This window comes from Lathamus discolor, chromosome 7 (genome assembly GCF_037157495.1).
Source record: "Lathamus discolor isolate bLatDis1 chromosome 7, bLatDis1.hap1, whole genome shotgun sequence".
NCBI classification, from domain to species: Eukaryota; Metazoa; Chordata; class Aves; order Psittaciformes; family Psittacidae; genus Lathamus; species Lathamus discolor.
In genome coordinates, this window is record NC_088890.1 from 1415795 (window position 1) to 1429367 (window position 13573).

At 49.3% G+C, this 13573-nt stretch overlaps 1 protein-coding gene across 9 annotated transcripts in view; it reads left to right on the forward strand.

Moving 5' to 3' along the window:
* Positions 1-13573, forward strand: part of CHCHD6 (coiled-coil-helix-coiled-coil-helix domain containing 6) — a 122808-nt gene that overhangs the window by 79522 nt on the left and 29713 nt on the right. The window contains exon 9 of one of the 9 annotated variants that reach the window (XM_065687029.1): positions 10986-11454. The exons of the other annotated variants lie outside the window; for them this stretch is intronic. Within the exon in view, the coding sequence (XP_065543101.1) occupies positions 10986-11117 (132 nt within the window). The 3' untranslated portion in view covers positions 11118-11454. Of the gene's footprint in view, positions 1-10985; positions 11455-13573 lie in introns of those variants that run through there. 9 annotated transcript variants of the gene reach the window in all.

Genomic DNA, 13573 nt, shown 5'->3' on the forward strand with positions numbered 1-13573 from the left:
AAATAATGGCATTGGAAAACTGTTGATTTAACTTCACAAACATCTGTGAAATCACAGCTTTCCTGCCCCTGCCCTTCATGCGCGCTGCTTGCCCTGCGCCTGCTCATCTCTGTCATTTCCCATCCCCTCTCCCCATCTGCCTCGGCATTCTCTCCATCAGCCCATGTCTGCTGCCCACAAGGGCTGGGGTTGGTTTTTCACAGCAGCTCGTCTGTTGGGTTCCTTCACTGAGCTGTGTAATGGGAAGCTAAGGGTTACTCGGTTACTATTACACTGTTCCTTTAGTGGGAGCTCTGAACAAGCACCACCACACCTGCAGCATTCGGTGTCGGTGCAGGTACCTGCTTCCCTTCTCAGCATGAATTTAATGTTGGTGAAAGAAGAGCACGAGATTGATTTGTCTGTTTTCTGCTCCTGAGCAGGTTGAAGTGTGCGCAGTGATCGTTCTGGTTTCCTCTCTGCAGAGCGTGTACTTCAGTCCTGACCTGATCCAAGCGCTTCGTAGGGAGATGGAGAACGTTTTTCTTCATTTATTTGTTTCTTGAATCTCTCTTTGAGTTTTCTGGGGAGGGTGATTTGAAGTGTTCTGAAAATGCTTGAATTTACCCACAATTTCTCTGCTATGGACACTGGTTTAAAAACTGAAGGGAGGGAGCACCCATCCGCCCAGGTCATGCAAGTCTTTGGCATGGGCAGGGTCCTTCTGCTGGGTGTGAGATGGCACCTTCCCATTGCAGTTACTTGCTCCTGGATCTTTACATCTCCTTTCTGCTTGTTCGAAGTTCCATTCACAAGGACTTGCACTTGTTCCGAGTTAATTCTCCTCTTTAGTCCTGTGCAATCCCCCAACCCAGCCACTTAAGCCCCTAAGTTCCCATCTAGCACCCTCTTCGGTGAGAGCCTTTGCTGATAGGACTGTGAGCCCTTGGATCAAGGGTTGAAACTCTAGCTGGCAAAGTGATTATCTGCCTGCTTCAGAAGGAAAGTGTACATAAACACATCTTTGTGATATAAACTTCGGGAAGAACTGTGTAATTTAGAGGAGTGAATTGGCATAGGATTAAAAAGCCCCAGAATGTTTCTAAAGATTGAAGAAGGGAGGTTTTTCCTTCTGGCAGGGCAGGCAATCTACCCTGCTTCAATTACAGACACGATAACTTTATGAAAGGAGTTCTTTGACAACAGGAGCGTTTGTGGTTATGGATACGATATGGAGACTTGTTCATCTCTGCGAAGGAATTGGAAAGGAGCCTGATTTACTGTTTGTTTGTCTCATCTCAGTGCTGTATTAATTCCGCGTTTGAACACTTCTGCTGAGTCCTTTCCATGGGTGAAAGAAGGGAGAAAACACATACTTCGATGGAGGCACTGGCTGCAGCTAACACAGTATGTCAGTGGATTGTATGGGTGCTTCTAATGCCCCCCCACCCCGGGCTCTCTGACACAACTGCTTTGTCTTCTCGTGGATTCAGGTGTACCCCAATAGCTCACTTTGAACACAAGAGGTTCCCTCAGGCCGTATCAGCAGGAACAGTTGAAAGCTTCTGTCTTCAGTAGTGCTGAAGGTGGCCACCAAGGATTATCATCACTTAAGCTCTGCACTGTTCTGGGCTCCAGGATGCTGGCGGGGCTGTTTAACTCCCTGTGGCACATCGAAGCTGTATTTTGTCTCTTAGTACCAAGTGTGTTCAGGAGCATCCTGAGGCTCAGGAAATATTCCCAAGCCTTGCAGAAGTAGACAGCCATGGAAAAACCTAATGGATGCTGTGATGCTGGTGGGGTTCTTCCAGCTTCGTGTACCTTGAGCTGATGTAATGAAGGCACTGGGATAGGGCTGTAGTGCCCCTAGAGAAATAGCTGTGTAGCTTGTGCTACACCAGTGACCCCCTTCTTGTTCTGCAAAAGCCAACCTTAAAGCATCCGTACAGACTCCAGATGGACCTCTCTGGAGCAGAAGCAGGTTTGGTGCTGAGGATAGACAGGGGGTAATATGAATTCCCTTCTTCCCACCCTTTAGCAAATGTCTTGAGGCACTTGGGGTGACACTTTGTTCAAGAACAGCAAGGGTTTGGGGTGCTATTTAATGTGAAAGCCATGCTTCATTCTAGCTTGTGCTGATGGGGGGTATGTGCACGCAAAGCTATGGCCCAAGCTCAAGACAATGGACTGCTCTCAGGTTCCTTGTTTAATGCAGTGTCCAGTGTGTGCTGGTTGGGGAATGAGCAGGATTGATCCCAGGCAGTGTGAGACAAATCCTGGAGCCTTCTTGTTTTGCTGAGCCTGACATTCGCTGCAACGGAGCCCCATAAAATGCAGGGAAGCCTCCGCAGTCGTGTGGGTGCGTGAGCGGGTTTCTTGCACTGATGGATTAGAGCCAGGCTGTGTGCAGTGAACGCGGATAAGCAGCAAAAGGTGAGATTGTGTGCAGTGATCCCAGGTCTCCTTTCTCCAGCTGCCACCTCCTGTCTGTTCGCTGGGAACCTTTGTGCAGGCAGATGGATTTGCTTGAGAGAACAGGCTCTGCACTGTTTTCTGCCACAGCCAAAGGTGGCTGACACAAAGCCAAAGGAGAGCTGCTCTCTCGGGGACCGAAATGTCAACTGAGATGTTGCGCTGCCTTACAGGGCTTTGGCTTGCTTTTGTATGGAGCTGAACAGACGTTGGAAGGTCGGGAGCTTTGTGATGTACAGAGCAGCCCCTGGAGAATAGGGCAGAGCCTGCTCTGGTGTCATGGGTGACCCTGTTGTGGGTCTCATGTGCCAGCTCTTCCCCTGTTTGGAGGGGCTCCCCAGCCCTGCCTGCAGCTTTGGCCTGATGAAGGCAACGGGACTCATGTACCCGTGTTGTGCGTGTGTGAGCCTGGTTTCTGCTCCGCTCGCTGCTTGCTCTGAACCTGCTGCTGAGCTGCAGTGATGTTCCTCAGAAGGCACAAAGGCTCTGAAGTAATAAGTTCCTGTATATCTTGTGAAAGCAGGCAATTAGGTAGAGGGAAGGGACCCCAGTGGTGCTTGTGCAGTGGGGATGGTATTGACTCACCCTTTATTAGACATCAGTTTGGTCACAGAGGAACTCAACTTTGAGACACAAATCCAAGCGACTTCAGTTCCACTGCTCTGAAATGCCCTATTTCCACTTGAAGACTGGCTTACCTGAATGTTTGAGGGGCTGCCTTGTTCTTACCACTGTAATCAGCTTCACTGGAGGGACTCAACAAGAGCGGCACTGCAGCACAGAGAAGAGAGAGCAGCCTTGTTTGTCAGGATTGTCCTTTGGAATACGCCTTCTCCATCCAAGTGTCGGTTGCTGCCTTTGCATTTGAGAAATGGAAGCAGACCCCTTGTGGCAAGAGAGAGCTGCGTAAGGGTCCAGCCTTCAGAAGACGATGGCCTGATCCTTTAATGCATGTTCTCTTGTTTTAGGATGAGATAAAAGATAGGATATCACACATGAGCAACCTGGAAGAAGGAAAAGCGCTCGTGGATTTAAGGTAGCTTCTTGCTTCCTACTCTTTGTGGTGTTCAGTCAAGTGTTTTGTGCTTGAGAAACTTAAGCTGTGTGGACCAGATTATCTGCTGATCCTTGCTGGCCTCAGCACCTCCTTCTCCTGCTCAGTTCCTTGGGTTTGCTGCTGCATGTTGAGGCAGGACAACAGTTGAGATAAGAGGAAACTGGGGCATGTTGTGTTCCTATGACAACTGTGTGTGAGTGGAATGACCTAAGATGTGTCAGGCCATGGTGGGTACCCTGCATGGTCGTTGGCTGGGACATGGGTGGTCATTATGTCTAGTGCAGGTTCAGAGCTTGGTCTCAGGGTCAGTGATTTTTGACCATCTCTTTCAGTCCCTGCTGGTCATCCTTATTCATCCATCATTAAGCCCATCGATTGGCATGAGCTTATTGCTAGGCATTGACCTAAGATGTGTCAACCCGTGGTGGGTACCCTGCATGGTCGTTGGCTGGGACATTGGTGGTCATTGTGTCTAGTCTAAGTTCAGAGCTTGGTCTCAGGGTCAGTGACTTTTGACCATCTCTTTCAGTCCCTGCTGGTCATCCTTATCCATCTATCATTAAGCCAATTGATTGGCATGAGCTTATTCCGCAGCTTAATGGGCGCAGGGTGCAGTAGTTGTGGCGTGTGGCCATTGAGGAGCTGCTGTGTCAGCATTTCTGCACGTGGGCTTTGGGCAGTAACACAGGGAATGGTGTTCCTGGTGTTTTCACAGCCCCTGTGAGCACAGTGATAGGCTTTGGAGCGGGACTTCCTCTGCTCCTCTCCCACAGAATCTTCAGGCATGACCCAGCAAAGAGTGGGAAATAGATTCCAAATCCCACCGCTGCCTTTCTCTCGCCGTCAGCAGGGTTGTGCTTTCTTCTCCGGTGCGGAGCTGTTTGCGGTTGAGAATAAGCAGTCTCTTTTCTTATGATCCCATAGCTCTCTTTGGGACATGATGCCATCAAGGAAACCAGCTGTTCCAATCCCAGAGTCTGCCTCTGCCTCCTTGCTCTCTTGTCGATTGTGTTGAATCAATGAAGTGTTGCAATACTGTAGAGAAAAGGGGGGTGTGAAGAACCGAAGGGTGAGATCATGTAGTAGGAGTACAGAGAAGAGGGTTCATATCCTGTCACATAGTTCACAGTGGCTGTGTCAGGAACCAGATCTGCTATAACAACAGAAATCCCGCTCATGGAAGCTCGAATCTTGGATCCAAATCCCCGTTTCATTAAACTGTGGGATCTGAGGGTTTCCGCATGGAGAACAGAGTTCACTGAGCATCTGGGGCGACCCGACAGCAAGTCCTGGCTGCTCCTGCTGGGGAGATGGTGGCTTTGATAGGTGTTATGGAAAAAGTGATTTAAAGGGGAGAAGTACAGGAGCTAATCCCTGGATGCCAGCTGCAGCAGAAGGGTAAGGTTCAAAATGTGCTGCTTGTAAATCCTGCAAACTGCAGACTCTTAATGTCTTGAACCAGTGTCTCAGACCTTTGTCAATATGGGCTCTTTGCCTGTGACGCTCGGCTTCAATGGCATCTCTGTTCAGCCAACAAAACTGCCAGGTTGTGCTTTGACTTTGGCTCCAGCTGTTCAGTGCAAAAAGCTTTCATTGCTGCTATGAAAAGCTTTTCTTAAGGGACAACATAAAGCAGGAGGAGTGTTGTGGTGCTTGAAGGTTGAAGTAGGCATCTTCCCTCGAGAAGAGTCTTCCAAAGCGCAGCGGTCTAGTACACTGTCATAGGGATGAAAGGGATTGTGTGTTAATCTGTACCTATCTGCAGTTAATCTCCCTGGCAGGTTTGGATCTGACTGATGTCTGAACCCAGCAGACGGGGATGTGAGGGAATTTCTTCAGTGGCTCTGAACTGCTCCACAAGCCCCTAGGCTGTACCCGTGCATCTGGGATCCTGCCTGCTCCTCCTCGTGATCCTTGGCTCTTGCTCCATCTTTGTTCTTGCTTTGCTCTCTCTGTGGGTGCTTTCCTTGGCTTCTCCGTTTTGCTCTCTACTTGACCATGGTACCTGGTCCGCCCTGACAGCAGGATGGTAAGCTCACAGCACCCTGCTTCAGGCGAGCTTGTGTTCTCCCTGGTAATTGCCTCCGACTCAACAGTTGGAAGCGTTTCTTGGTCCTGGCATGGGTTTCTCAAGTGCCACTGAAGGTTTTGATGAGCTTCGTGTTGTGGAGCTGTGAGAACCTGCCCTCGAGTTCTGCCTTGGCAGTTCCTACTTGCAAGCTTCCTTCTAGGCATGCACCTGATTATCTCTCTTTAATAGACCAACGATACCTTCAGGGTTTCAAAGCTCTTTCTCTGAGGTTCACAGTCTGGGATCTTCTTAGGATCCCACTGAGCAGGATCTAGAAACGCGGAGGCTGAGGGATCCCCGGTTTTGGGTATAGCGCTGCCAGGTTGATTCCTCCGTCATGGTTTTGGTTGGGTTTATTTTGTTTCATGGTGTGCAGAATTCCAGCTCGTTCCAAATGCCGCGCTGGCCCTGGGGTGGTTCCATCAGGTCAGGACAGCGCATAGCGAACGGTTGAGCTGTAGGTGAGGCTAAATGTTGTTCTGTGATTGAAACCGAAGCTGTGGGTCTTCCAGGTATGTTCTAAACTACGCTTGGGCTCAGTGCTGTCACTGTGAGTGAGTGATACCCTCCTCACCAGGCAGTGTGAGCAGTTCTGGCCAGCTATAAGGTCTTTCTCACAGTGTGTCCTAGCAAGCTAGACACATACTGGTTTTGCTACCTCCTTCTCCTCCTATCTTTTTATTACCTACTCCTGGAGTATGGGCTCTGGCATTTCCCTTCCCCTCTGTCTTCATTTTCTCCCCTGCTCCCTCCCGGTGTCTGTGCATCCTCTCCCTTTCTGTCCTCTTCCTTTGCATTCCTTTCGTTTTGAGCTCTGCATTGGAGCTGACACGGGGCTGCCTGCTCCCCACAGCAGTGAGCTGGCTTTGGAAAGCTCGGTTTGGGAAGAGGAGGCTGCAGCTCCCTCAGGGGCCAAGGCAGAGTTCAGTGGCTGTCTTAGTTTTAAACATGTGTCTGAACATGGCTGATCAGAGGGGCAAGAGAAGCCTTTGGGTTCTGAGGATGTAGAGTAATCCTCTGCATCCCTCTCTGCATCCTCACTGAACATGAAGGCTGCTTGGCGCAGGGGACTTTGACTCCAGGAAACATGGGAAGGATTCAGAGACTCCATGGAAGAAGGGTAGAAAGGTGTGGGTGCTGTGTAAAGCCTCACACCTTCTTTTTCTGCTTCAGCTTCCCTCTCATCCTGTCACATTCATGCAGGGTGTTTTCACCCTGAAGGATCCAAAGTACATTCCCTCTCTATGCATCAGCCTTGCAGGATGCTGTTTGCTATGAGCAAGTAAAAGATCGATGGCTGAGCATCACTGGTACAGCGAGGGGACAAGCTGCAGATCCACGTTCCTATCAAAACCAGTGCCACCACAAGGTACCAGAGGTGGGTTTGAGGGTTCCCAGTGCGAACAGCAGCTCTGCTGAGGCGGGTTATGTACCCAGCTAGAGCGGTTTGCTGTGCAGCTCTTGCTGCTGGCATCTGCTCCAGCAGCACAGTGACGTAGTCACCTAAAGGACAAAGAAGAGGCAGGTGCTGACTGGTCCAGCAGCTCCTGCCAGCAGACTGGGAGCCGGAGTGGAGGAGAGCAGATTGCAGTGGAGCTGTCCTCATGGTTCTGATTTAGACAAAATGTGTGCCACTGGGTGGAATACCAGGTCCCGAGTGGTAAGAATGTGGCACTGGGTCCCTCAAGACCACGGGAAGGTCAAGGTCTCTGTTGGAAACCTTCTGCCACGCTGTTACTTTCTGTGGCAGGGGCTGCTTTGCTCTGCATAGACACAGGGTAACAACTATTCCCTTCTGCAACATGTTGGATGTTTCTGATCCTTCAAGTGGTCAAACCTGGGCTGTGTGTCTGGGGGTGTCCAACCTGATCTGAGCAAGAAGGGGGCGAAGGCTGCAGGCTCATCCTCTTCATGTTTTCTTTTAGCATCACTGGCTATTGAGCAGCCAAACTCAGCAGAGGAGATACCTGCAGCATCAGGACTCAGATGATTTTCAAGGCCAGGTTGAACATGGCATGGAGCAAGCTGCTCTAGTGGAAGGTATCCCTGCCCCTGGCAGGGGGTTGGAACTGGATGAGAGTAAAGGTCCCTTCCAACCCAAACCAGTCAGTGGTTCTATAATTGTCAACCAGACAAGTGCAATGTCTGTGTTCGGAGTAGGTTGAAGCAGGCTGTACTCTGTAGAGAGAAGAAACACGCAGATTGAGGAGGCTACGTCTCAGTTCTTCAGAAACGCTCTAATAATCCTGGAATAACAAATTCTTTTGGCTGGAGAAAAAAGTCCTTTTGTGGGAGGATCTCGTGTTTATGCTGTCTGACTTCTTCCTTTGACTCCAAGGCGAAAAGGAGTAGTTAAGACTTTCGAGTTGGAGACTGCAGAAATGATATGTGTGAACCATGGAGGAATTGACTGCTGGGGTGGATGGAGTTGGCCTTCTGTTCCCATTCTGCCTTTTTCTGCCAGAGCATCCATGGTTTTGGACTGCTATGGGGTGTGCTCAGTCGCTGTCCTTCTATCAGTGTGCTCGGTGTTTATGTGGAAGAGGTTGTGCATTTGAAGTGGGTGAGGAACAGAAACAAGAGCTGGCAGCGTGCAGCTGATTTCTTCTCTGCAGTGCTGCACATTCAGTTGTCAATTTTCTTCTCTGCTTGGGGAAGATTCTTGGTTTCTTGCTTTAAAATAGCAAGTTGAGAGAGAGGATTCATTGCCTACAAGGGTAGCTGGAGCCAGGTGCCAAATAGACCTGACTTGGCTGTGTTTTCACTTCATCCTTGCCCTTAAGATGGTTCTGCAGGAGCTTTGGCTCGCCTGGGAGTGTTCATCCATGTACCCTGTAGTGATGAGCAGCAATGTGTACACCATGGCTTAGACATTGCAGTCCTCATGGGCTTTATTCTTCCTCTTAGACCTTTCCTAAGGAGTCAGGCTGCTCATTACAGACTCATTTTGTTATGGAAAACTACAGAGCACCATGTTCTTACCTGAACAGCATTGTGTGTATGGAGCAGGGCTGTGTGTATGGAGCAGGGCTGTGTGTATGGAGCAGGGTTGTGTGTATGGAGCAGGGTTGTGTGTATGGAGCAGGGTTGTGTGTATGGAGCAGGGTTGTGTGTATGGAGCAGGGCTGTGCGTATGGAGCAGGGCTGTGCGTATGGAGCAGGGCTGTGCGTATGGAGCAGGGCTGTGTGTATGGAGCAGGGTTGTGTGTACGGAGCAGGGTTGTGTGTACGGAGCAGGGCTGTGTGTATGGAGCAGGGCTGTGTGTATGGAGCAGGGTTGTGTGTATGGGGCAGTGCTGTGTGTATGGGGCAGTGCTGTGTGTATGGGGCAGTGCTGTGTGTATGGAGCAGGGCTGTGTGTATGGAGCAGGGTTGTGTGTATGGAGCAGGGCTGTGTGTATGGGGCAGGGCTGTGCATATGGATCAGGGTTGTTCTTACGGAGCAGGGCTGTGCATGTGGAGCAGGGCTGTGCGTATGGAGCAGGGTTGTGTGTACAGAACAGGGTTGTGCATACTGAGCAAGGCTGTGTGTATGGAGCAGGGCTGTGTGTGCAGAACAGGGTTGTGTATACGGAGCAGGGCTGTGTGCATGGATCAGGGTTGTGTTTAGGGGAGCCCTGGATAACAGGGCAATAACATCACCTGAGCTGCCTGCTCCAATTGCACCGGTTCATGCAGCCACAGAGGCTGTGCCAGTGCTGGGAGAACTCCTTGGGAAAGCAAACAGACAGCTCCAGCAATTCCAGTGTGATCCTGTGTGACCTTGCTTGTGCTGTGGTGGGGAGACAGCCTACAAAAAGCAGTGGGAAGGATATGCCCCAAGTCGCTTTCATGTGGAACTTGGAGCGTTCAGGATTTGACCCCGGCTCCGTGTAGGTCAAAGGCTGCTGTGTCAACCCCACCACTTCACCTAATGCCGAGGCTCAAACCCCAGGCTCTTGAGAGGAGCTGTTACTTGTGTGACCTTCATGCGTGAAACGGTTTCTCTTCTGCAGTGTTTTTTCCCCTTTATCAGTTATTCATTGAAGAGGCTCTTTGCATCTGTACAATTTTGAAGGGTAGCTATTATTTTACCATTTTAATTCTCCCAGCTGTTCAAATAATTGTTTTAACCTCTCAGTGCCTGGAAATGCTTTTCACGTCCTGGTTGCTCTGCATTGTATTGCTTTGGTTTCATGGTTTAAATTAACAACAAATGGGTTTTTTTCCCCATTCCAGATGGTTATTCTGGGACTTTCTTCTCTATCGCTTTTAGGCTACATTGCATCTAATGATAGGACAAGGGGGAATGGCTGTAAAGTGACAGAGGGGAGACTGAGATGAGCTCTTAGGCAGAAGCTCTTCCCTGTGAGGGTGCTGAGGCGCTGGCACAGGGTGCCCAGAGAAGCTGTGGCTGCCCCATCCCTGGCAGTGCTCAAGGCCAGGTTGGACACAGGGGCTTGGAGCAAGCTGCTCCAGTGGAAGGGGTCCCTGCCCGTGGCAGGGGTTGGGGCTGGATGAGCTTTAAGGTCCCTTCAACCCAAACCAGTCTGGGGCAAAATCCTGCCATGTGTGAGTACCTCCGGAGCAGCAGTGTCTCACTTCATAGCATCAGCTTATTTAGTGCTGTATATGATTTTTTATGTTTCTTTTCAATGAGCATTGCTTTCCTTGGGTATGTCTTTAATGGTCTTGCCGTAGGGACAGAGGTGGAATTTGGCAACAAGTAATTATGTGGTAATGTTATGGACGTGCTGCTCTCTTTTCCTCTCGCATGCTCTTCTCACGTGTTCCAAAAGTTGCAGAAGGTGATCTATAATTCATCAAACCAAGTGTAAAACATCTGACTGCAAAACCTATCAATCTGAGATCATCTCTTTCCAGCCCTTTAATTAGGGAAGCCCTGCTGAAAAATGTACCCATCAGCTACTGAGAAATGGTGCGTTCCTGGACTCTTGGTATAGATCTTGAGTTATCCAGGTGCCAAAATGCTGTCAGAACTGACAGATCTTAGAAAATACACCCACAGGCAGAACATTATCCATTACACTGGCACTGAGCAGTGGGCAGTGAGGAAAAACCAGCAGAGAATGTGTCTTTATCAACTTTAATTGGCTTTCCCCGTTGATAAAAATCAGTGCACCTGGCAAGGAAGAGAACCCATCTACCAGCTTGATCTTTCCACCCCGAGCTGAAGGGTGCAGTCCATCTCCACTGACGTGTGATGGGGACGTGGCTCAGCACAGTTCCTGGCAGCGTGGTGGAGTCTCCAATGCGCGGAGACGGCTGCCAGGCTGTCCTCGGTGAGTGGCTGCCGTTAAATAAGTGCGAAGAGGGCATTACTGTGGATAAGCTGGATTTCAGCAGCGCTCTGCGGGCTCCAAATTGACCGCAAGGAGAACCAAACTTCCTTAAACTTTTCTTCAGGTCGTGGCTTGTAAGGACTGCAGACGACAACGAAAATCCAGGATCTGGGTGATGGATATGCTGGTATGGAAAGGAGACAGCGGACAAAGGGAGCAGCCACTTTGCAGGAGCTACAGGAAGTGGCACATGTAGAGGTTTGGGGAAGAGAACAAGCTACTTGTGGGTCAGTTGGCACTGCAGGTTTATATGTAGCTTTACAGCAACGACAAAGGAAGCGGCAATGGTGTGGATTTCTCCTGGGCCGGGCTGTTTTGATGCCTTGCTGGAGCATCTTGCGTTTACTGAGCTATGTAAGATGCTTCAGTTCGTCCTCGGTGCTACTTACTATTGCTATTAGATTTATGGCAATTTTATTAGAGTAAATAATGCAGTGAAGATGATTGCAAATCTATTGCTATGTGAGGCTTTTTTGGGTTGATTAATGTGAACAACTAATTTCTGTCTTTATGATCAATTTGGCAATGTTTAGCCCTTCTCTTGCTAAATTCCGCCGCGTTTCTGAGCATGGCTTTATTTTAAGCTTCTCTTCTGCTAAGTCAAGCTCCTCTATGTTATTTCCATAAATAGTGGAAACCAGAAGAACTTCCACTCAGAAAAGAGAGTTCAATAAGTGAAGTTTACTGCAGAAGTTTCCTTTCCGTATCTCTAATGGTCTTAAAGCCAACAGACCATCACAATGATGCCCAGCACAGCAGGTTCCCTCTCAGGATAAGCTCCAGAGCCTGCACTGTCCGAGCTGTAAGAATATAATAGACTTTATAGGGGGGAAAAAAGTGTTGATTGTCTGTGTGTTCATTTTTTCTTTCTGCTTATCATATGGCTTGGGGAAATATAGTAACTTGTTGTGCTCAGAAGGTTTCTTTAGAAACTCGAAGCAAGTGGGAGGAAGGGATAACAAAGTCCATTCTGTTCCTCTACATCAATCTGCCTCTTTACAACCCCAGCCCATCAAGTATGTTGTCACTGTTCTTTGCAGCAGGAGGAAGACTGAGGCTTTAAAAGGCTTCTGGAGACCATACACAAATCCACGTGAATAGCCCCAAACATCATTCCTGTGGTTTCAGGGCGATCCTGTTGGGCTGATCCAAGTGGCAGTTTTACCAGGATGGAATATTCTTGAGTGCTGGCCCAAAGCTCTGCTGTGGGGTTGCTGTTCGTTAGCTGTCTTGTGCCTGTGTGAAAGAAGGGATGCCTGCCTGTGCAGCCCAAAGGGTTGGTAATGGATTGTAAGATTTATTATGTATTATAAAGTAATAACTCGAGATGAAATAGAGCGGTGGGAAGAGAGCAGGATTTTGACATCTTCTTTTGAGATGCAAAACGCTTCTCCGGTGGCCTAGAGCTACTAAAGGTGTTGCTATCTCGGATGCTCTGTTTGCCAAGTGCACAGTGGAAGTGCAGACAGACAGTGCCTGGCTTTGTGTCAGTCATTCCCTAAATGCTTGATGGCTCCTGAGTGACCAGCTCCTCAGCCACCTCCTGCTTAAAAGCAAGGCTGCATGACTTCTCTGTTTCTCTAAACCATTTTCTCCCTCTAATTGCAGCTGTGAGCCACCGTGTGCGTAGTGCAGCAGGATCCTTGTTGTGTAAGGGCCTTGATAAATATGTATTGTATTGGCGAGTGGTTGTAGCTACTCTGCAGGTAGTGGTGGAGAAGCAAGCCTCGTACAGTGAAGAATCGTTGTGTCTCCGGGGTCAGTAAAACCAAGATGGCACAGGGGATAGTGGGAAGAGGAGCCAGGATAGCTGCTTCAGCATCACCTGCTGATAAACCAGCTATTTATAGAGGAGCCGAGGCTTTGTCAGTGGGGTTGTTAAACTGATATTTACATACTGGCTTCGTTGGCTTTCACTGAGCATCTCATTTGCATTAGTGCTTGGACCGAAGCACGGCTCCTGTGCTCCAGGAACACGAGTGGGCTTCGTCAGCCCATCTGAAACCACTGTATGCAGCGTGTGTGAAACCATTCCCCATAGATTCCTGCCTTGCGCATCCTCTTCCCCCCGTAGCAGCGTTTTCCCATCTTTCTGTGCCTCTCATTTCTTGCAGGAAAGCTCACCTTCGTTCCCAAATGTCCGCAGCTCATCGTGAGGCTGATCTCGCTGGAGAGCAGCATTTCTGCATAGCAATTCCGAGTTAATCTCTGCCTCTCGGAGAGAGACTCGAATCGTCAATGGCTTGTGGGTAATTTAATAACGAGCAAACAAATAGGATGCGTAGATTACAGGAACTTAGCCCAGATGCGCGCACACACACACACACACACACCCCATTTGCATCTATTTGAATGGATTTTGTTATAAAGGTTTGCTTTTCTTACATGTTAGCACCGATGAGCGGCAGCGGGAAGAGCGGCTGCTCAGTGAAGCTGTGCTGCTCGCAGCAGGCTCCACACCTGGCTAAGCAGTTCCAATCCCCTGTGTGTGCCTGTGTGCCTTTCAAAAGGGAAGAGTAATCTACTCGCTAGACGCGCGTGCCTCTCGTAGTCCTTGGACGACCTTGAGCAGTCATTTAACTCGTGTTTATTTGCCCATCTCTACCTGGGCTGATATTACTTCTGTGGTTTGGAGTGTCGAGGGTGAATGGA